This window comes from Ochotona curzoniae, unplaced genomic scaffold (genome assembly GCF_017591425.1).
Source record: "Ochotona curzoniae isolate NIBS_2020 unplaced genomic scaffold, NIBS_Ocur_1.0 contig_43, whole genome shotgun sequence".
Lineage (NCBI taxonomy): Eukaryota > Metazoa > Chordata > Mammalia > Lagomorpha > Ochotonidae > Ochotona > Ochotona curzoniae.
In genome coordinates, this window is record NW_024466218.1 from 11,142,215 (window position 1) to 11,166,491 (window position 24,277).

Sequence of the window (24,277 nt, forward strand, 5' to 3'; positions counted from 1 at the left end):
CAACATTAACTCTTCTCAATCCTGCTTGGGAATTTCACACAGTGGACTTCTATAAATAAACTTGTAATATTTAATATTTCCTAGTTTTGTTTTTTCATAGCACACCTGTTTAGGAATCATTGGTATGATGTGGTCCCCTAGTATTATGTTCATATGAAAAAATTTTGTGGGGAGCTACAGAGAGGAGTGCTCTACTACTTTTTATTTCTTCCCTGTCTAGCCTGAAATGTCGTCGCCTAAACCTCTTGTTGGTGTTTTAGCTTGATGGCCTTGACTCATTGCATATGCTAAGATGTTCTAGTCAAACATCATATCTTCTCCTATGCCCACTTTAAAAATGTGCATTTGATAATAATGAGAATAATTGGTGCGTGGCTAACAATTTAAAACTTACTGTTTTGCAAGATTATACAGGTACAAATGAAGAATAAGGTAATAGTCCTGTTTCCTCGGTTACTTTATTCTTAAGTTCATAATCTAGGGGCCCGGTGTGATGGCGCAGTGGTTAAGGTCCTTGCCTTGCATGCCCGGGATCCCATATGGGTGCCAGTTCTAATCCCAGCAGCCCTGCTTCCCATCCAGCTCCCTGCTTGTGGCCTGGGAAAGCAGTCCAGGATGGCCCAAGGTTTTGGGACCCTGCACCCGCGTGGGAGACCCGGAAGAGGCTCCTGGCTTTGATCGGCATAGCATCGGCCTCTGTGCTCACTTGGGGAGTGACTCATCGGACGGAAGATCTTCCTCTCTGTCTCTCCTCTATATCCATCCACCTTTCCAATAAAAATAAAATAAATCTTTTAAAAACAAAGTTCATAAACTAATTAAAGAGTTATAGTCACATAAAAAATTTAAATGGGCCAAGCTTGTAGTGTAGCAGTTAAGATTTTATCATGGCCTGCAGTGGCCTGCAGTGACCTGCAATTCTTGCATCCCATTTGGTTGCCAGTTTGATATTTGCGATATTAAATACTTCCTCAAGGAGTGATATATTTCCATTTCCCCCCTTTATTTTCTCTTTTCTGTGAGTGCTTGAGAAAGTTTAATAATAAGTTTAATAGTAAGTTTCAGGTGGACTGTGGCCTTAGAAAGGTAATTAGAGCTAACCACTTCAGAGTGACAATGGAGAAATTCACATATATATTTTTCTCTTTTTTTTTAATTGTGTAGGCCCTAAATAATACTCTAACCTGTGTAAATCTGTGGGACAAAGATCAAGTTATCTAGTTCACTGTTGCACTCAAAGCTCGCTAAGTAAGGTTAACAGGGCTTCCCCTGGGTCAGTTACCAAGGGTATGATTTTTTTTCTACCTGGAGAATCCCAGGTACTACAAGTACTAAGATATAATTTCTGATGTTTGTAAATAGCCAGGGTTTTTTTGTTTGTTTGTTTTTAGTGTAGTTGTGATCCTGTGTAATGTAATTTTTCTTGGCTTCCTTGTTTTTAGGTGGTAGGTGTTAGGCCCAGGAACCAGAGCAAACAGTTTTTTTGTCACTTTGCTTTTATGTCAGTTTGCTTTGTCTTATTCAAGAGACAGCAAGGCACTGTCATTCTCATGTGGACTAATCTAATAAAATAGTGCAACTATACTCCCCTTGTACACTTTGATCCCTCCCCTTCTGTAGACCATGCTGCATAAAGAGTGTGCTGTTATGAGTACAAGCTGATCCTAACTTGATTTCGTAAGCTTTATATGAGGTGAACAAGTTACACATATATCTGTTGTAATACAGATTTAAGATCTTACTGGTACTTCCCATCCTAATCCTTTCCTAGCCGCATTCCCCACCCACTCTCCTGCTTTCTTATTTAGTCTTGTTCTAGTTTTTACAATAACTTACTTTGATTTTCATCAGTTACAAGTTTAACACTCCATTAGGTAAACATATCAACATTTGGTAATTAGACTATAATAATAACAAAGAACAAAAAATCAAAACAAAACCTATTCCTTGGGTGCATAAACAAAAGCTGTACATGGTAATCAAAAACCAGAATGTCACTCTCACACTGCTCTGGATCGCATTTTTGAGCTCTGTATTAGTTATCAGAGAGGAGAGAAAACATGAGGTTTTTCTTACTGGGACTAGCTAATTTCACCAAGTGTATTGATTTATAGTTGCATCACTTAGCTGCAAAAGACAAGATTTCATTCTTTGTGTCTTGGTGTATCCGTAATGTATATGTATCACCTTTTCTTATCTGTTAAAGGGCATCTGCATTGATTCCCTGTCTTAGCTATTATGAATTGAGCTGCTGTACACATGAGGATACAGAAAACTCTCACATACTGATTTCATTTCATTTATAAACATTTCCAGGAGTGGGATGGCTGTGTCATATGGTAAAGTATTTTCAAATTTCTGAGGAATCTCCATTCTGTTTTCCACAGTGGTTGCACTAGTTTAAATTTCCACCAACAGTGGAATAGAGAATGGTTTCCCCACATCCTCTCCAGCATTCATTGTGTTTTTTTAAAGGATTAGTTATTTTTTTTTACTTGAAACTCAAAATTTACATAGAGGCATAGACAGATCTTCCATCTGCTCTTTCATTCCCCAAATGATTCTACTGGCAGGGCTGAACTGATCCAAAACTAGGAGCCAGGACCTTCTTCCAGGTCTCCCATGTAGGAACAGGAGCCCAAGACCTTAGGCCATCTTCTGCTGCTTTCTCAGGCTATTAGCAGGGGCTTGGATTGGAAGTAGAATAACCAGGCTTTGAAGTGGCACCCATATTGCATGCCAACACCAAGGCAGATTATTAACATCCTACACCACATGTCAATCCCCATTTTTTTTTTTCCCTTTTGGGATGAGGTGAAATCTCACTATGTTTTTATTTGCATTTCCCTGAGGGCTAGTGAATCTGAGCATTTTTTCATATGTGTGTTGGACGTTTGAATTTCATCCTTTGAGACATGCCCATTTCTTAACTGTTGTTGAGCTTCTTGCACTCATTATAGATGCTGAACATTATTTCTCTATCAATTGCAAAGCTTGCAAATACTTTCTCACATTCATCAGAGTGCTTCTGCCAACAGAATGCTATCCAACAGGCTGCCTCTTGACTTTATTGGAGGTTTCCTTTGCAGAGCAGTTTTTTTTAGCTTGGTGTAATGCCATTTGTTTATTTTTTGTTTTGATTCCTGCTGCTTCTGGGGTTCTTTCCAAGAAGCCTGCCTATTCCTATGTCTTACAGAGTGTCCTGATATTTTCCTCTAATAATTTGATGGTATCAGGTCATAGATCTAGATCGTTGATCCATTTAGATGTGCTTTTTCTGTACCATGGAAGATAGGGTCTTGTTTCATTTCTGTACATGTGTAAGTCAAAATTTTCCAGCCCAATTGTTGAAGGGACTGTTTTCTCTCTCTGGATTGATTTTTGCTTGCTTCTCAAGAATTAGTAGCAAACACCACATCAGAGACCTTGTGATGGCATCAGGTGGCTGTTCCCTATCCCCTGGTACTCAGGTGGCAGGGAGACTTGGTGAAGCTTTTCACCTGATTTTCCCCCTTTCCCAGATACAAGAGGATGCGGGGAGGGGGAGTATTTGGAGACAGTGGTCTCACCCTGATCAGCCATGTAGATATTATCAAAAGTAAATAAAATGTCAAAAAAAAAAAAAACTAGTTGACTGTAGATGTGTGGGATCATTTCTGGGATTTCCATTCAGTTCCTGAGGTCTTCAGATGTGTTTTTGTGCCAATACCAGGCTGTCTTACTTACAGCTGCCCTGTAATACATCTTAAAGTCTGATAGTAGGATACCTCCAGTTTTGTTTTGTTGTTCATAATTGTTTTAGCTATCTGTGGTCTCTTGTATTTCCAAATGAATGTAAGCATCATTTTTCTAGATCTGAGAAGAATGTTAAGGTATTTTAATTGGGATCATATTGAATCTGTAAATTGCTTTTGGTAGTTTGGACATTTTAGTGATATGAATTCTATCAAGCCATGGATATGGAAGATTTTCCCCATATATTGGTATTATTTATTTCTTTAATGTTTGGTAATTTTTATGATAGAGATCCCGCACATCCTTGTGGTAAATTTATTCCAAGGGATTTAAAGGCTTTTTTTGCAAGTATTGTGAATAGAACTGATTCTATAATTCTTTCTCAGCCATGAAATTGTGCATACAAAGGCTATTGATTTTTATTGTTGGTTTATATACTGCAATTTTACCAGATTCTCTTTTTGAGTTCCAATAGTCTCTTACCAGAGTTTTTTGATTCCCCTGCATAGAGGATCATGTTGTCTGCAAATAGGGCTAGCTTGACGTCTTTTCAGTTTCTATCCCCTCACTTTTTTTTTGACAGGGTTTGGTAGGATTGCCTAATGGCTCTGGCTAAAAAATGCCAGAATTGAGTTGAAGAACAGTGATGAGAATGGGCCATCCTTGTCTGACTCTGGATCTTAGTGGAAATACCTGCAACTTTTCAATATGTTCTGTTTTTGCTTTTGTTTTTTTCCATATACTACCTTTATCATTATGATCCTTTCATACCCAGTTTGGTAAGGGGTTTTATCATGAAAGAATACTGTATTTTATCAGATGCCTTTGAATCTATTATGATCATCATGGTTTTTTATTCTTCAACTTGTTAATATGGTGTGTCATTTATTGATTTGCCTATGTTGAACCATCCCTACATACCAGGGATAAATAGATGATCATTCTGATGTATTGTTGGACTAAACTAGCTAGTATTTTGTTGAGGATTTTGTCATCAGGGATATTTATTTCTTATTCTCTTTGTTGTATCTTTTTCTGGTTTGGGGTGACGCTGGTGTCATAGAAGGAGTTTGGGGAATTCTTTCCTTTCATTTGCTTTGAATAATTTGAGCAGAATTGGAACTTGTGCTTTGCAAGGTTTAGTAGAATTCAGCAGTGAAGCCATCTGGTCCTGGTCTTTTCTTTGGAAGGTTTTAACTACTTATTCCGTCTGTGTCATAGTTATTTAGGTTTTCTTTGTCTTCATGACTCAATTTAGGTAGATTATATGTGTCCAGAAATGTATCCCTTTCTTGCGGATTTCCTAGTTTGTAGGCAAATAGCTATTTGTGGTAAATTCTGATGATGATTTGTATAGCTGAGGTGTCGATTGTTACATTCCCATATTTCTTCCTACTTACTTTGTATTTGATGGTTGTCTAGGTCCTTGAGATGCACTGATAGATTATTTATTTGAGGCCTTTCTGATTTTTTTCATATAGGCATTAATTGCTAAGAACTTCTGCTTTGACACTTTATCCCATAAGTTTTGATATATTGTACTCATCTTCATTCATTCCCAGTATTTTTTATTTCTCTTCTTCTATGACCCACTGTTCCTTCAGTAGTGTGTTCTTCAGTCTACATATTCATGTATTTTTTAGTTTCTTGAGTTGTTGATTTTTAGCTTTTTTCCATGGTGGTCAGAAAATATACGTGGTATAATTTTCATTTTGTTTTAATATGCTGAAACTTGCTTTGTGACTGAGTATGTGGTCTCCTAGAGTAGGTTTCGTGAGCTGATTAAGAGTGTGTATTCTAAAAGTGTGGACTGAAAATAGTCTGTATATATCAAGTAGGTCTGTTTGGTACATAGTATAGATTAGCTCTGTTGTTTCTTTCTTGATTTTCTGTCTAGTATGCCACATTTTTGATTAAAACATTTTCTCTGGACAAGAGCCAGCCAGCAGCACATGGCAAAAACAGGGAGCCTTCCTCTGTGAACCCCTATATTTCAGCACTGGCTCTTCCTGGCACTTGGGATGGACGAAAGGTTACAGGCTTGAGGAAACATGTCTGATTTAGTTGAGGGGCTCACACACTGCTATGCCTACTCTTCACCCCATATTGTGCAGTGTTCAAGAACATAATTGATAGTGACTGCAAGTATAACTGTGCCCTGGGCTTTACTAATGAAGTCTATCATTGCCAGTTCCTTTCTACACTACATATAACTGATTAATGTCATTGCAAATACATCTTCGCCCGAATTTCAGAGCATTTCTTTAGTGTAGACTCCTAAGAGTGCAAACATTAGGTCAAAAAACTCAGCATCTTGTCTGGTCTTGGATCTGTAGTTCCACATTGCTTTTCAGAAGAATCTCCTGGATTGGAGACCAGGCTCAATATGACCCTGCCGTCGGTGTGCATCGTAACTGCTGATACAAACAGAATTTCAAAAATTTTGTAAATAAATCAGCATTTGTTTTATTAAAGTTCGGCCTTATATCTAAAACAGTCCAGCCACATTCCTCCAGTGCCTGTGGCCTCATCTGGCATCTCCCTTCGTGCTTCTTACCCCCTCCCCATATTTCTGCCTTTTGTCCTCAGAGTTCTTTGAATTGACTGCAAGTATCATCCTCTTTCCTATCTTGGACATTTATTTGGGCTGATCCTATTCTGTCTCCCTAAACATTGTTTTCTAGAAAACATTTTCTGCCATCACCCCAGCCTGATTTACACATTCTCACCCTTCAGGGATCATCTCAAATGTGACTTCTCTAGGCCTCTGATGAACACATCTCAGAGCACACTGTACTTTTCCATAGCTCTTACCTGAGTTTTAATCTTATGCTTATTTATTGGTTCATGTCTGCCCTTCCCCATTCTGCTCCCTTAAGGACTGTTTGCTCACCAGTATCTCCTCGTTGCCCCCAATGCCTTTACATAGTAAACAATCTGGAAATCATTAAATGAGTGGTTTGCCAGTCATTTCATCCTCACGTTTCTTACCTGTGTACATTTCAGAAGAAATGTGTATAACACACATAGTCTTCACATGGCCTTAGTTATTTGATTTCACAGTTAATTAGGCTTGCTGAATAGTTCTGTATTAAAGAAAGTATGAAGTAGGTGCTATAATTATCCCAGTTTTATTGATGAAGAAAATGAGGCTTAGTTTAATAGAGTAATTAAGCCTTAGGGCTTGACCCCTTAAGCACTATGTACAGCACTTCTGATGTGATTCTGCTATTAGAAGATCTGTAATGCAGTCAATCTGGGCAAATCTAATTCATGTCAGAAGTTACATAAATGCCACCTCAGAGGGTTTTCTTAAGACTTGGAATTGATGCCATAGTCCTAATCTGAGACGAATTGTTTTTCTCATGAAACCCAGAAGAGATGCTCTTAGGGATCAGGTTTGTTAGACTCTGAACTCCTTGCTCTTCCTGCTGCATGTTAGAATTGTGTCCAGTACTCCTCAGATGCTGCTGTGAACAGTCTGAAAGTTTTACCTTGAATGATGGAGGGATGCTTCAGAATCTGTTTATAGGTCTGTAATTATCCAAATAATCTAGTAAATAAGATTCTCTTTATTTTTAGATGAAATAGCACCCTCTAACCACAATCATTTACTTTCCCATTCCTTCATTTATTTAAGATGAAATTTGAATAGGTGGTTCCTCTTCCCCAGCCAGTCCATAATTTTGTATTGACTGATGCACAGACAACTGTTTCTTAGCTTAATTGCATGAAAGCCACAAAAATGTGAAGAAAATGTATGAATAGTGTATTTTTTTGTTATCTGACTACAGATTCATGAATTTTTCATTTTATTCTCAGACGAGACAGAGTATTATATCTTCCAAAAACATAGGTCTTAGAAATGATAACTTTTGTTCTCCAGATAGCATTTTTAACCAAAAATTTTAGGAAAAACTTGTTGGGAGATAACATTGTTTATGATAAAACCAACCTTGACTAATTTCATGCAGGAGAATTTATATCAAATCCTACAGCATATGAGAGTCTACCAATTTGGACAAAAAGTATTTGAAATTTTTTCTGATTATATGCTTTCACAGTTTGGTTCTCAAGTTTCCTTCTAGGATGTTCTTGCTGTGAGTAAAGAGATAGGCTTTGCCTTTAGATAAACTTGGATCCTTCCCTTAACAAACTATACCTTGATTAAATTCATGTAATGGACTTTCGCTAATAAAATATGCACAATAGCACTTAATCCTGTAGGGTGGTTTGAGGATTAGATAAAATATAAAATGAGTAGCATTGTGGTCAATAGAACCAACTGCTGTATCAAAAGGTTACTTTTATCTGGGAATGGCTCTCAATGCTTTCCCTCAGAAATCAGGCTAGAGCTTTCTGATGCTAAGACTTTGCTTATAGAAAATCATAGTGATAATTTTCAGATACTCTTAGCTCAGAAGCAAAGTCAGAAAATAATACGAGCAGAAATGGAAATGATGGGGCTTCCATTGTAGTGTCTAAAGGACCTTTCCTCTTTCCATTTTCATGTCCCTCATTACTTCCTCGTTTAGTCATTTCTAGTGTTACCAAACTGGCAATTGATTTACTCCCATTTGTCTTCCCAACTCCAGCATTTTGGAAGCTCTTTGGATCTCTACTATTTAGTATTTAATGAGTGCCTAAGCATTGATCATGATTTCTCTTATTAGAGTTGTGTAGGACAGCTTGTTATGTATATGAGTTGCAGTGTTTCCATGTCAGGTATTTCCTTTGCTTGAGAAATTATCCTCTTACCTGTTAGATGGGGACTAACTGGAAAAGATGTTTGGTCATATTGCCATCAATAAGTTAGCTTCTCTGGCATAAGTTCTATGAACTCACCTGATCTGAAAGATTTTTCTCTTTGCATCAAAGAAGCTGTGCTCTTCCTGTTTTTTTTTTTTTTAATTCAAAATGAATGTATAATTTTTCATGAACTTTTTAAAAAGCTTATTTGAAGGTCAGAGTTATAGAAGGAGAAGGGTGGAGATTTTCATTCATTGATTCACTCCTTGAATGGCCACTACAGCTGGGACTGGACCAAGCTAAAGGCCGGAGCCAGGAGTTTCATCTGGGTCTCCCACATGGATTACAGGGGTCCAAAAACATGGGCCATCTTCCAGTGCCTTTGCCAGGCCGTTAGCAGGAAACTCATGTCCCAGGTGCTTTCACTGCTGCTTAAAGTCACTACTGAAATTTAGACTTAGCCTCTTTTCTGAACTGTTCGTTGTAGCTGCTAATTTTACCCTCACATACTTTCCTTTTCCTCTTTTCCCTTCCTTTTCTCATCAAATTGCCTCTCTCTCTCCCAGAAGCTTTTTTCCTTTGAGCTTCTTGTCTTTGAGGGATCTTTCTTTGAACTTACATTTACAGTTCAAGATTTTTCTTAAAACTTGACCTCTTATGTGCCTCCGTATAAAGGAATTATGTGGTCAGAAGATGGGGTAATCAGTAGGATGGTTCGTTCCTGTTGCCTGTGAAGAAATCCTACAGCTGTGTCATTTTCTGTTCTTTCTCTATATTGAGATCTTAACTTAAAGTTCTTAAATTTTTCCCTGTTGCAAATTTTTCCCTGTTTCCCTTATGCCTGGTTAGAAAAAGTAGCATTGAGCCCCGACAGAGTCAGAGAAATGTGGTAACATGCCTGCCTGGAACCCTGGAGGCACTCACAGAGGGAGTTGTAGGCCATGCTCATGAAATTATAAAGGATGCTTCAGTGAAATGGGTTTATAAATCAGGGATCTCACAAAGAGCACTCAGTGAATTTGTGTTGAAGGAGTATTTATTGTAAATCAGAATTGCTTCTGTATTTGGCTTGCACTGTGTCACAATTCTTTCTTATTGTTACTTTTTCAGATTTTTTGAAAAGACCCCTAGAGAGTTATGTGAAAAAATTAAAAGTTCCAGTTCATGTAATTCGAATGGAACAGCGTTCTGGACTGATCAGAGCTAGATTAAAAGGAGCTGCTGTGTCGAAAGGCCAAGTGATCACCTTTTTGGATGCTCACTGTGAGTGCACAGTGGGGTGGCTGGAGCCCCTCTTAGCCAGGATCAAACATGACAGGTAATTTTCTATATTGGTCTTAAACTGTGTGGTGGATTGTACTATTCTGTAATCGTAAATATGAGAGTGATTCCCTAAGCTTAATCACATTGTAAAACCTAGAGGTATTTGCACACTGTCTCCTTAATAGGGATGAATTGGGAGGCCTGTTACTGGAATTTCAATACTGTATGTTCAGCTCTCTAAATGGGAGAGCAGATGAACAGTGAACTCAGAGAAGGTAGGATACAACCATGTGCTTGTACCTCCCTCCTAAGGAACACTGGTTCAGCAGGTCATTGCTCTCTAGCCACATCCATGTTAGGACTGCAGCTGTAGCACAGCAGGAAGGAAAAGGAGCTGGAGAAGAGCACATTACAGCCTGAAATGCTTAATTGTTTATAGAAACATTGATAATACAGGAGAACATTGGTACAATGTGCACCTAAGGTTGTAGTCTTTCATGTTTGTTTCTTTTTAAAAACAAATTTTTTTTTTTATTGCAAAGTCAGAGAGACAGAAAGATCATCCATGCACTGGCCGCACTGGCCAATAGCTAAGGTGATTTTCCAAAGCCAGGAGCCAGGAGCCTCTTCCAGGTCTCCCACGCTGGTGCAGGGTCCCAAGGCTTTGGTCTGTCTTCGACTGCTTTCCCAGGCCACAGGCAGGGAGCTGGATGGGAAGTAGAAGCAGGGCCGCTGGGATGGATACGTACCAGTGCCCTTATGGGATCCCAGCATGTGCAAGGCAAGAATTTTAGCCATTAGGCTGTTGCACTAGGCCCTTTGTTACACATTTCCCAAAAAATTGCCTATTGCTTGGCATTGATTTAGTTCTTGTGTATCAGGGAAGAATGTAGCATCTGCTGCATACATGTTGGTTGAGTTTTTGCTTGTTCATACAATTTGACCTAGAGGCTGTATTTAACATTAGATGCTAAATTTTAGTAGGGTAAACTCACCAGCTGGGTGGAATATGAGGGAAGCTAAAATTACTGGATTGATTATGTTAGCTGGATTTTCATCTGTCTCCATTAGAGTTGAATAAATAAGGGGAAAAGTCAACATTCTTTTCCAAGGAAACAAATGGAATGTGTCTGTGAATTATTCTCTTGTAAGTCACAGGTGACTGATTAGGAAATGCTTGTGCAAGGATAACAAACATTTAGGAACAGCAAGAACGCAGAAGGCACTGTGAGGTGGTAAGAGAAGTAGTGAAGGCAGCACAAGGATCTCCAGTGTGAGTTGTACCAGAGTAGTCCAAAGAGTTTTTTGAAAAATTAAGTTTATTGTTGTGTCCCCTCCTAGTGTTGTTTTAAATTCATTTTATTTGAGACAGTGAGTTCCCATCCACTGATTGACTCCTCAGGATCCCTCCCTTGAGAGGTAGAGGGTAGCAGCTGCACTGCAGTTCAGGTCACCAACGTGGGTAGCAGGAACCCAGTTACTTGAGCCATCACTGCTGCCCTCCAGGGTGTGCACACACACGAAGCTGGAGTCAGGACTGGAGCTGAGACGAAAACCCAGGGGTTCCAGTGTGAGATGCATACATCCGAACCTGCAGTAGAACTGTGAGGTCAAATGCCCACCCAAGGTGCAAACAAAATTCAAAAATGTGTATACATATGTAACAGCTTGACTGGTTGGTTTACTCTAGTATCTTCCAATAAATTTTTTTCAAACTATGAATATAAACCTATGACTAAAAACTGGTGATGGCTTTCATAGGCATAGATTACAGATGGTACTTACAAGTAAGTTTATCTAAAGATGCATGAAATAAGTTCCTAAGATTAAATTGAATTTTATAGCTAAATGTTTAAAATTATAGAAAAACAAGTGGAGAAGATGAGGTTCATGCATAGAAAGTGAATATTCTAAAAATGTATGTTCTCCCCAAATTGATGCATAAATTCAATTCATTTCCAGTTTTAATTTCAACAGAATTCTGACAAACTGGACAGGCTGATTCTAACAATTACATAGAAATGCAGAAATGACAAATATTGTATGATGTTGCCAAAGAAGACCCAGGTTCTCGAAGGAGAAGCTATTAGCCTTTTGAGCCACAAACCCACACCAAAGACACCAGGAAACGCAAGAGGATTTACTGTCAGTAGCCGGCCCACTGGCAAGGCTGTCTCTCAGAGTGCAGGAGTGCAGCAGCCTCCTGGTAGAGGATGAAAGTGGCATCAAGGCAATTGAGAAAAAAAAACCAAAAAGTTATTTAGTTTAAGTGTAAAGGTTTTATTAATCAGGAGAAAGAGAGAGGAAATCTGATGGACTGCTTCCTGGTGGGAGACAGCCCCAGACCACTTCCACATGGCAGGGTGACCATAAAGGGAAATGGCCGCTCAGGGTATATAGTACTGGACTCACACATTTTAGGTGTAGGGGCTGCAGGAAGGCTGCAACTCCTCAGTTTGTGCATGCTTGTAACGCATCATCAGGGAGGGCATTGGTTTTCTGCACAGACTCAGTGTGTGGAACGTTTTTGAATGGGAATGTCTTCTTGTCCTCGGCAAAAATAGCATTGCTAGGGATGCTTTCTTCTGTTGTTTATGGCCAGAGGGAAGCAGGAAGAGATATAGCAACTGCTGCTTGGTGTCTCAGGGTTACCAGGCGTTCCTGCCTTGTGGTAAGCTCTCTTGTCCGCTGATGTACTCAGTTCCTTCAGGAGTTGGTTCTGCTTGGACCAACAGAAACAGGTAGAGGGTTTGCCCTAGACAGTGGGACTTGTGAAGATGTATTAATAATGGCATTGAGGTTGATGCAGGAACTTCCTGATACCCTAGTTTAATAGTATCTAGAAACAAGCTTGCTTTACAGGTAGACTTCATTAACAGATTCAGGACAGCAGCCATCTTTATTATATCAAGATAAGGTGCTGGAAAATCTTGATTCAGAAGATAAATGAGGTTGGATAGTCGATTGAGCATCCTATCCAGAGCCAATCAGTTGAGGATTGAAGACTCAAAAGTGAGAAGTACAAGCCTTTTTATTGAAAGTAGTATGAAGATATCTTCATAATGTCAGGGTAGGGAAAGAAAACACAAGGTGGTTGGGTGGATCCACATACTGTAAATACGGCTCCGAGAGGCTTTGGGCACTTTTCCTCAGGACCAGAGACATTGGGAAGGGATTGGGATTTTTCAGATTTATAAAAATAGGCACAATGCTAATTGAGCATTTTTAAACATACTTTGTGTGAAGAAATAGAAATTTTGGGGAAAATTATTTCTAATAATTAGAAAACACATTCTGAAATTTTTGAGTCAAAAGTTGATGTTGTCAAAAGCAAATTACAGGGAGGGAAATATACATATGTGTAATACTTCTGAAATTTGTTGAAAAACAATGCTTTCCATTCAGTAATCTCCCTAAGAGTTGACTCTTAAAAAGCAAAATTTATGTGTATCATATTCACTTAATAGCTTCACTACAAAAGATAGTACAAATATTTACTTGTTTAAAAAATCAATACCTTAAGATTATTACATATGTGGTAACTAAAAGTATTATTTTGAAAATGTAAAAACATATTTTTACATGTGGCGTTTATATAAAAGTGAAAGAAACAGGGACAGGAGGTTATCACCTGATCATTACACGCATCAAACGAGTGATTTTTTTTTAACCTGCCTTTGTGATTTTAGGAGAACAGTGGTCTGTCCTATCATTGATGTGATCAGTGATGATACTTTCGAGTACATGGCAGGCTCTGATATGACCTATGGTGGGTTCAACTGGAAGCTCAATTTCCGCTGGTATCCTGTTCCCCAGAGAGAAATGGATAGAAGGAAAGGTGATCGGACACTTCCTGTCAGGTAATTCTGATGTTACTGACAGGACTGTAGAGCTTTGGCTATCATAGGGAGAATTGTAAATGTATTTTGGAAAATTTAAAACCGTTTATATACTTCATAGTGTAAAGAACCATGTTTCATGTTTCACATACGTACTTGAAAGAGGAACTTTTTTTCCTTTGATCAAAAGAAAATTTTATTTTGTATAAATCAAGTGTTTGTGAGAAATGAAAATATACATATGTGATTGATATATGAATATTTGAGATACAAATTTGAGTACTTCAGTTAAAAATTAAAAATACTGAATTTGTGTCACTGCCACTGAATTATAAATGTCTGCATGGGAAAATGTCACCTACAGCTGTGTCTTTGTACTAAGATTTTAAACTCAGATTTGTTCCATCTGGATGATCGTTACTGGCTGGCAAGGTTAGAAAGGCTTGTTTCAACCATGAAGATAACTAGAATTGACTCAAAGTATAGAAAGGAACTTCATTAACGCATTATCTGATTTTGTTGTTTTACACTTTGTCATATATGAACTGTTTTTCAGAGAGGGCTGAAAATTTTGGTGGTGATCAGAATGTGAAACCGAGACTGAGGGCTTTATGAGCAATCCTGCGATTTAGCTCACTTAGATCAGCCTTCTACTGCTGTGGCAACTAAGAGTCCTTCTAGCGTGTACTCTCCTGGGCTGCTCAGATCTGTCCTAAAGATGATATGTGCTTGTTTGTTATATTGGAAAGGTAGATTTTTATAGTGAGGAGAGAGAAAGCTCATCCGTCTGCTCTCATACTACCCAAATGACTGAAATTGCTGGAGCGGAACCAATCCTTAGAAGATGTATATTAACTGTATTCTACATTTCCTTTTTTATTTTATTTCCTTAAAGGTTTCTGTTGAATATAGGGAAAGGACTTTGTTTTCATGCTACTTTCATATTTTATCTTTACAGTACTTCGCATCCTTTAGAACCTGGGTTATGTTAACTCTATCCTGAGTCTAATTGGTTTATAAAATAAAGCATATTTGTAGTTGTGTGAAATTGCAGAATGGGCCTAGAATCACGTGAAAAGGATTTCAGGTAGTAGTTTCAATTTAAAGAAAGATGGTGAAGATAGGAGCCACCGTTAGGCGTGTGGCAGACAGGGCTGCTTGGCAAAAGCTGACAGGACAGGGCCAGCAGCCAGCTTTACCAGGTTACAGGTCATGTTTGAAACAAAGTTCCTGGGGTCAGTGAAAGTTTCTGAAGAGTGAAAGTTTATCCTATAGTTATAAACAAATCAGTTTTTGTTGTTGAAAGTTTTTGAGTTGTTAAGATTAATAACAGTATTATTAAATTTTAGAACACCTACAATGGCAGGAGGCCTTTTTTCAATAGACAGAGATTACTTCCAGGAAATTGGGACATATGATGCTGGAATGGATATTTGGGGAGGAGAAAACCTAGAAATTTCCTTTAGGGTAAGTTCCCTTTGAAAAACTAAAGCTGTTATTTAACTTCAAGTATAGATAGACTTTGTTGATTTGTGCTGTTAATTTAATGCATTTAATCCAACTTCAAAGACTCAGTCCATGAAATGTTTGGTACTATTAAGGGTTCATTACAAGGTGTTCAGGCAAATCACTCAGTTATAGTAATTCAGCTACAAAATTTATACAGGATTCCCTAGTTTTTGTTAACTTCAAAAAGTAATTAAGCTCCAGAAAAATTAAAAGCTGATACTTTGATACTTCACTGCCAAAATCATAAATTTATGCTGTGTAAAATGCTTTTTCCTTCTGTTGTGAAAAATTGTTCTCCTAGATAAAAACCTGGTCCTTTACTGGTTTTTATCTTTCCATAAAAACAGAAAGACCGAAGAATTCTGAACTGTAGCTAAAAATCTTTGCATGAGTTGATATGTATACAGTATCATCTTGAAAACAGTCTGTAATCTGAACCAACAAGCTCACTCAGTTCCCAGTGAATCGCTTTGCTGTTTTGTAAAAGGAGAAGTTCAGACTCTAGGTTATCCTGGAGATCTATCCAGGTCAGCACTTTGTGATCCTGGGAAGACTTACAGGTAGGCCTATTGAAAGCTAAATAAAATCAAAACTTTTCAAAATGTGATTTTAATTGAAAATTATTATGAATTTTTAACTTAAAAAGAAAACTGTTTTTGAAAGGATTTCATTGAATTAAGGACATAAGCCTATAATTGGAAATCTTTCTTTTGCCTTTATTATTCTGACAAAGACAACAGAAATGCTGTAACTGTTTCACTGAAAAATCTAAAATTGGTCTAGTTTAAGTTTTAGGTTGTTGAATGTGCAAGTTGTGACACAGGTTTGGAAAGAAAAATATGTAAGAAACTGATTAGCATACTGTATGGTTTTATTGTTTTGAACTGTGAACTACATTAATACATTCTATAGAGAAAAAATACTTATATATTTCGTAAAATGGTGTGCCCATGTTAACCAGGTGTGGTTCCAATTTAACTATTGGAATTCATGATCCTGTTAAGGAATCATGACCTAAATATAACACTCAGCCTCTTTTTCTGTATTTTATAGTCTATTTTTTCATTTGACTACAAGCAAAAATTAGAGAAACATTTGCTGTTAAGGAACCTTTGGCTATGTAACCATGTAATAGGAGCCCAATTGTATGCCCTGGAGTCTGAAATTCCAACTGTAACACTCAATAATTAGTCTTAAATATGGCTCTTTTGCTGCTGTTTTCAGACTGGGTGCTGTGGAGGTGCTTGGGGAGGTTTTTGGTGATTACAATTTTAAGAGAAACATCACAGGAAGACTAAGATGAACTTTTCTCCTGGTTATCCAGCAGTGTCTTACGTGGCAGTCTTTATTATTTTTTCCAGATTTGGCAGTGTGGAGGAACTTTGGAAATTGTTACATGCTCACATGTTGGACATGTGTTTCGGAAAGCTACGCCTTACACGTTTCCAGGAGGCACAGGGCAGATTATCAATAAAAATAACAGACGGCTTGCAGAAGTATGGATGGATGAATTCAAGAATTTTTTCTATATTATCTCTCCAGGTTAGCTTACTTTACCTTATAAAAATAATGTACCTTTATTATCCCTGGAAGATACCTACATTTTAAGGAATAAATGAGGTCACACACAGTAATAAGATACTTTGCAGGAAACTAATATATTATTAACAATGTTACGAAGTTATCCAGATCAGTTTTGTTGTCTGTGGTGTTACCCATGCCCTCTGTTTTCTTTTTTAAACCTAACTTCATTTTACATCTGTTCTTTTAAAGTTTCATTGTATTAATTTTCAAACATTTTTCTTACTTATATGGGTTCCTCTGGATTCTGGGATTTTTTTTAAATCCACCATAACACTATTGCAGTTTAGCAGTGGGTCGTGAGCATGCTGTATAAGCAGACCCATGATGCTATTGTACTCATCGTCTAGGGGACCAGTGGGTATCTGCGGCAGGCATGGAGCCTTAGTGACCTGCCGCCAAGGGCTTCTCACCTTAGCTTAGTTTTGTGGGGATAGTGCTCCATTAATCCTGAATTTTGTTTTTGCATTAACAAACTTTTCTGACCCCACATGAGTTATATTTGTGATTTATGTTTTTGGTTGTGTATTACATTAATTTTTTTGAAGACATACCTTAATATCTTTTCCTCGCTTTATATTTGGCTGGTGAATTCCTAGAATATCATTGATATAGTTATACATCACCTAAATAATTCTCCTTTTGCCATTCCTCCAACTTTTTAGAATCTAAATGTATTACATAATAGAACACTAATAATTCATAATCAGTTGTTTCTTTCAACAGGTGTTACAAAGGTAGATTATGGAGATATATCATCAAGACTTGGTCTAAGACACAAACTACAATGCAAACCTTTCTCATGGTACCTAGAGAATATTTATCCTGATTCTCAGATTCCACGTCACTATTTCTCTTTGGGAGAGGTAACATATAAATATATGTGTATGTTCTGTGTAGTTACTATGTTTTTAAAAATAAATATATGGAAAAGTTAAACTGCTAACTAAAGAAATACCATTTGAAAATTATATAATCTTAGCTGTAAGAAAGTTCTTATTAGTTGACACTGTCTATAAATTTAACTTATTTTATTAATGAAATTTATTTTTACATTATTATGTTATTATGTATCACCCACCTCTCACAGTTGGGTTCTTGTTACAGTATAGCAATGTCTTTTGTAAACTTACTGTTTTAACATATTAACTCCTTTGGTTGAGACCATATACTCTCAAGGGTAATGTCATTAGATCAAAATTTGAGAAACTTCAAAGTCAAGATAAGTCACAAATAACTGACAACACTTAAAATATTCATTTATAATTATATTTAAGCATATATTTTTCCTTTATGTTTTAAATGTCTCAGTCTGTATGGGAAGGTCAGAAAGATTGGAAAGAAAGTTAGTAAATTTTTTTTTTGCCAGATGCCTTTAGAATTCAGCAAATTTTCCTGAAGTTTGAAATAATTTGCTTATTATTGACAACAAGAATTACTTGTGCTTTGAAGCTTAACCTTTTTCTCTCTGTGTGTGTCTATTTCAGGATCTAGTATAGAAGGGATTTGTATTTATTTTTATTGGAAAGTCAGATATACAGGAAGGAGGAGAGACAGAGAAAGATCTTCTGTTCACTGATTCACTCCCCAATTGACCAAAACGGCCAGAGCTAAGCTGATCTCAAGCCAGGAGCCAGAAGCTTCTGCCAGGTTTCCCACACATTTGCAGGGTCCCAAGGATTTGGCTGTCCTCAACTGCTTTTCCCAGACCACAGTCGGGAGCTGGGTGGGAAGGGGGGATTCCAGGACACAAAGTGGCATCCATATGAGATTCTATTACCGTGCCAAACCCTGTTTTTTTTTTTTACTCATTTCTTTTGGGCCACTGGCACAGTGATGTACTCAGGCTAGTCCTCTGCCTGTGGTGCCAGAATTTCATGTTGGTGTTGGTTAGTATTCTACCAGCTCCACCTGTGACCCAGCTCTGTGTTTAAGGCCTTAGAAAGCAGCGAAGATGTCCCAAGTCTGTGAGCCCCTACACCCCTTAGAATACCTTGAAGCAGCATCTGGTTCCTGTCTTTTGATTGACTTGGCTCTGGCTGTCGTGGCCATTTGGGCAGAGAAGCAGTAGAAGGAAGATCCTTCTGTTTCTCCTTTTGTCTCTGTAAAATCTGCCATTCTTAAAAAGAATTACTTTTTTATTTGAAAGGCAAAGTTAGAGAAAGGAGGAGAGAAGGAGAGAGATCTTCCATCCATTGGTTTCCGCCCTCTAATGGTTGCAATGGCCAGAGTTGGGCTGGTCTGACCAAGAGCTGCTTCTGGGCCTCCCATGTGGGCGCAGGGTCCCAAGGACTTGGGCCATTCTCTGTTGCTTTCCCAGGCTCATTAACTTAGCAGCTGGACTGGATGTGAAACATTTGGGACTTCAGTTGTACCTGCATGGGATGCCAGCACTGCAAACTGAGACTTAGACTAATAGACCACAGTGCTGGCCTTAAGAATCACAAGGTACTATTTCTTGTGTCCTATTTTACCATATTCTCAGAGTATCTGTCTCCTGTCAGAAACCTAAATTGTTCTTTCCCCTTAGAAAACAGGACTGTCTTCACTTGGAGTGTTTACTTATTCTATTTTTCTTTCCTCTTGAACTTAGTTGTCATTCTTTATTTTCATTGTTGGTCTAAAGTTTTCGATATATATTCCTGTAGTATAATCTTCTCTAAAAACCCATGCAAGCTGTTGGAAGTACTAGCTTAAAGATTTATTTACTTGGGACCAATTTTGTGACATAGCAGGTAAGCCTTTGTCGGTGGTGCCAGCATCCATATGAGTGCCAGTTCAAGTTTCAGTATCTGTACTTCTCTGCTAATGGCCTTGGAGGGCCATGAAGGGGGATTCAAGTCCTTCAGTCCTGTGCCTGTGTGGGAGACCTGGAAGAAGCAAACCAGCCAGTGTCAGATTCTGTGTGTATTCTTCTCTTTGTAATGCCGCCTTTTAAAGTGAGGGATGGGGAGTTCTTTATTTGAAATGGCCAAGTTAGAAGGAAAGATCCTCCAGCCATAAGTCACTTATTAAGTCACCGAAATTGCTGCAAAAGCCAGGGCTGGACTAAGATCCAGGAGTCTAGAACTCCATCCAGTTCTCCCAATGTGAGCCACCTTCCACAGACATAGTAACAAGGAGCTAGATTGGAAATGGAGCAGTTGAGACTCAAACTGGTATCCATCGAAGATGCTGACCATGCAGGCAGTGGCTTAATCTACTGTGCCACAAGGCTGGCACCACAAATTTGCAGTTTAACATGCTCCCCATAGTTTTTGGAACAGTAGTGCTGGGCTAATACATTCTGTCTAGAAGCAGTGCAAGCTATTATTCAAGGAAGATTCTCAGTATCTTTCTGCCATCTAACTCTCCAAGATTCTTTTTGTTAGATCAAAGCCAAATAGTGAATTATAAATCAATTTATAAGTTTATGATCACCTTCTAAAATGGTCTAGGATGGAATATATGCAAGTACATTGCATACAGTAAAGGAATTTTTTTATTTGGTTGTGGCATAAAATGTGTTTATTCTAATTCCAATCAAAAAGGTTTGGGAGAGTAAATGAGACTTTTCTGAGTAGTCATGTATTCCATTTCTTGCATTTACTATAAGATGTTTCTTGCATCCTTATTAGCCCCTTATTTTACTATTCATCTTTCTGATGGAAACATACCTTTCTGTATCCCATGCCTTCTTTCCCAAGAGACACAGAATTTTGGCCATGTTATACTAATTACTATCTTCTCTCAAACTTCCTTGCTTCGAATTTGGCTCATAGGGGTGAGGTCACCCTTTAATTGTTAGAAGGCCTTATTTGGACATAGGCCAAGATTGAGCCATCTTTGTTTTGCTGCTGTAATCATTGGGCTCAAAGTCTCTGGAAAGGCAAAGGTAGGTGTACCAGCGGGACAGAACAATGGCTGTTTGTGCTGCGATCAGCCCACGGTCTACCTGCTGCCTGTTTTTGTAAATGAACGTGTATTAGAACAGGATCACAGCCACATATTTACTTACTGTCTGTTCCCACTTTTGAACTACAACAGTATGACCCAAAATATTTGATATTAAAACAATATCGGGTCCCGGTGGCGTGGCCTAGCAGCTAAAGTCCTCACCTTGAATGCGCCAGGATCCCATATGGGCGCCGGTTCTAATCCTGGCAGCTCCACTTCCCATCCAGCTCCCTGCTTGTGGCCCGGGAAAGCAGTCGAGGATGGCCCAAAGCTTTAGGACCCTGCACCGGTGTGGGAGACCCTCTTGGTGAGGGTCAAATAGCACAGAGCTAGGGAACACAGTTCTTCTCTCTGGATTCCCTTCTTCCTGACTTTCATTAGATAGCAATAAGCTTACCTACTCTGTGGAGAATTCTACACAAGCCAAAGCCTGGAGAGCGGGAAGAAGTTCCTGGCTTCAGACTGGCTCAGCTTCTGCCGTTGTAACCATTTGGGGAAGTGAACCAGCCGATGGAAAATCTTTGTCTCTTCTCTGTAAATCTGCCTTTCCTATAAAAATAAATCTTAAAAAAAAATGTCAGTTGGCCCCACTCAGTAGCCTGGTTGCTAAAGTCCTCGCCTTGTATGCGCTAGGAACTCATCTGGGGCTGGTTCATAGCCCGGTGGCTCCACTTCTCATCCAGCTCCCTGCTCGTGGCCTGGGAAACCAGTCAAGGACAACCCAAGCCTTGGGACCCTACACCCGTGTGGGAGACCCGGAAGAAGTTCCTAGCTCCTGGCTTTGGATTGACTCAGCTCCGGCCATGGTGGCTACTGAGGGAGTGAATTGGCAGATGGAGGATCTTCCTCTCTATCTCCTCTTTTATGTATCTGACTTTGCAACAATAAATAGTTTTAAACATGGCAGGAAAGATTGACAGTAGTCGAGCATTCTTTGGACTGAGAAACTGATATGGTAGAATTTCCATTATTGAAATGGAAAGGTCTATGGGAAGAGCAGATTCTGAATGAGTTCATTGATACAGCTTGGGACACATATTTAAGCTGTAAGAGAAGATATTGCGTACATTTTTAAAATTAAATTTGAAGGGAGAGAGTTAGCAGTGCAGATATAAACTTAAGGATTGTCACTGTCATCTGATTAGTTTTACAGCCACAAAACTGCATAAGGTCACCTTGAGAGGATCAGCTAGAGGAGGCAAGAAAAGACTGAGACCTAGGCCATAACACACCACGGCTCAGCATTCACAGTGATGGGAAGGAAGTAACCTAGGGAGAGAGTGAGTGAGAACGAAAGCCAGAGAGAGAGGTGGTCAGTGAAATATAAAGAGACGGTAGCAAGTGGTGTCTCAGACTAAAATGAAGATTATATTTGAAGAAAGTAGAAAACACCTGTGTTGAATACTGCAGAAAAGTCAAGATGAATGATGAGAGTTGATCATGGTGTTTAGCCAGGAAGATGAATCACAGTGTCAAGAATTCCCATGGAGATTGTTAGTAACTGATGGCTTTGAGAGAAAGGCAGAGGAACTCATCATGAATAGGTGTCAGTCTTACAGAAATCATGGAAATAAACGTCAGTGTTATCTCAGACTGAAAACTTGAAGATACAAATGTGAAAGGGTCAAATTCACATTTTGGCTACTATTAAAAATACATTAATAGCAGGTGTTGGAAAAGATACGGGAAATTGAGTACTTCTGTTTGTGAGAAGGTAAAATATAACTGCTATGAAATAGAGATTTCTCAAATATTAATCTGACTACCATATGATCTAGTTATTTCACTTCTGAGACTTATGTATCTAAAAGATTGTAAACAGCCATAAAAAGATTTGCATATGAGTATTCATAGCAGCACTATTCATGATGGGGAAGAGATAGAAGCAATCAAAATGTGGTACATACATGTAGTGGAAGATTAGCCTTAAAGGAAGGACACTGTGGCAGTGACTGCAACCTGAACAAACCCTGGGGATATGACTTTACTTGTTAGAAACCTGGAGTAGTTTCAGATATGTAGAAATAGAAAAAAATACATAGAAAAAATAGACAAAAGAAAAAGTACATAAAAGTGGTTATCGGGAGCTGAAGGGAGAAGGAAAGGTTGTTAATGAGTAAAGAGTTTGATTTGCAAGTTGAAAACTTTTCATCAGTCTGTTTTACTACTATATAGTATATTTAACACTAAACTCTACACTTCAAAAGGCTTATGATGATGAGTTTGTTACATGTTTTTTTTTAACCTTTTTTATTAAGGCTCAACTGTTGTAGAATCCTGTAAGATTTGTTTGTTTTGAAAGGCAGAGAGTCCGAAAGAAAAGATAATCCATGTACTAGTTTACTTCCCAAATGGCCATGAGGGTCAGGGCTGGGCCAGGCTGAAGCCAGGAGCCCGGAACTCCATCTAGATCGCTCATGCAGGTAATAGAGCTACAATTGCTGCCTTTCCAGGCCTATTAGTGGGGAGCTGGATCAGAAAAATAATCAGGACTTGAACCAGCATTCCAATATGGGATCCAGAATCAAAGGTAGCCACTTAACCCACCAGGTGACAGTGCTGGCCCAGCAAACTTGCCTCTCACCTGCCTCTTGAAAGGTGGCTAGCCTCCTACATAAGTTTACCCCCTGTGGCTGCTTGTAAATCACCTTATTAACTAAGCAGCTAGTTCTAAGCCTGTTTGTAATGCCAGGTTATGTCACAGTGCAGCTGGGCTCCTGTGCCTGTGATCGTAGCTTGACCTTTGTGAACTTGCCTTCACCAGTGTCAGGAATCTTGCAAAGATGTTCTGTTGGGCTTTGAAGGCCCAGGAAAACCAGAATCATGGAATTTTTTTGAGCAGAAAGGGAAGTCAGAAAATATTAACATGACTAAGGTAATGGCGTCTAACTTTAAATCTGACTTCCGCATCCCCTTTAAGACTGGGAGCCAAATAAATGTGTTTCACTGTGGCATCTAATCTAGGATTTCAGTGGTCCAAATAATCACAAGAAGCAAATAGTCTAGGCTTTTACCAGTTTAGCAAGTCTTCCAGGGTCGACGGATTGCTTCTCTCAGCATATTGTCCTTTTTTATGACTGGGTATGTATAGACATTTGGTTTGTTATGGTTAAATAGGTGTTTTTAAAGATAATTTAATAAAATTACTTAATTTAAAATTGTATTTTTAGTAGTAGTTATTAGATGACAGGACTTTACCATTAGGGTATAATGGTTATTAATTAGCAATGTTTTTATTTTTATAATTTATTGGGAAAATAAAGATTTTAAGTTTTAAATATTAAATTTTATCATAATTATGGGTTTTATAACCCCATAAATAAGTAATCATTAAAAGTATGTTTTTATGAGTATTTTTTATTTTTTTAGTTAAAGGGTTATAAAAGTGGCTGAAATGGGCTAGTCGTTAAAACAAATAGATCTTTAAAAGTTCTTTTAGGTTATAGTAACTGTTTGTTATTACAATAGTTTTGGCTTATATTTTCATTTTATTAATTTGGAGGATACTGAATATTTTCTAGAAGGTGTTATATGGGCCAGGTTCTAGGGCAGTAGTTAGGTACATGGTAAAGTGTCTAGGAATAGCATGGGCCTAATTGTACTCTTGTATTAATTTTTATAAATTATTAAAGGTCTACTCACCAAAACATTATTAGTAGCATTAA

General features: G+C 38.3%; 1 protein-coding gene across 2 annotated transcripts in view; it reads left to right on the forward strand.

Moving 5' to 3' along the window:
- GALNT1 (polypeptide N-acetylgalactosaminyltransferase 1) overlaps positions 1 to 24,277 on the forward strand; it is a 95,955-nt gene that overhangs the window by 60,469 nt on the left and 11,209 nt on the right. For both annotated transcript variants that reach the window (XM_040984896.1, XM_040984895.1), the window contains 5 exons: positions 9,595 to 9,802; positions 13,437 to 13,607; positions 14,936 to 15,053; positions 16,457 to 16,637; positions 17,403 to 17,542. In XM_040984896.1, the coding sequence (XP_040840830.1) occupies positions 9,595 to 9,802; positions 13,437 to 13,607; positions 14,936 to 15,053; positions 16,457 to 16,637; positions 17,403 to 17,542 (818 nt within the window). The remainder of the gene's footprint in view (positions 1 to 9,594; positions 9,803 to 13,436; positions 13,608 to 14,935; positions 15,054 to 16,456; positions 16,638 to 17,402; positions 17,543 to 24,277) is intronic.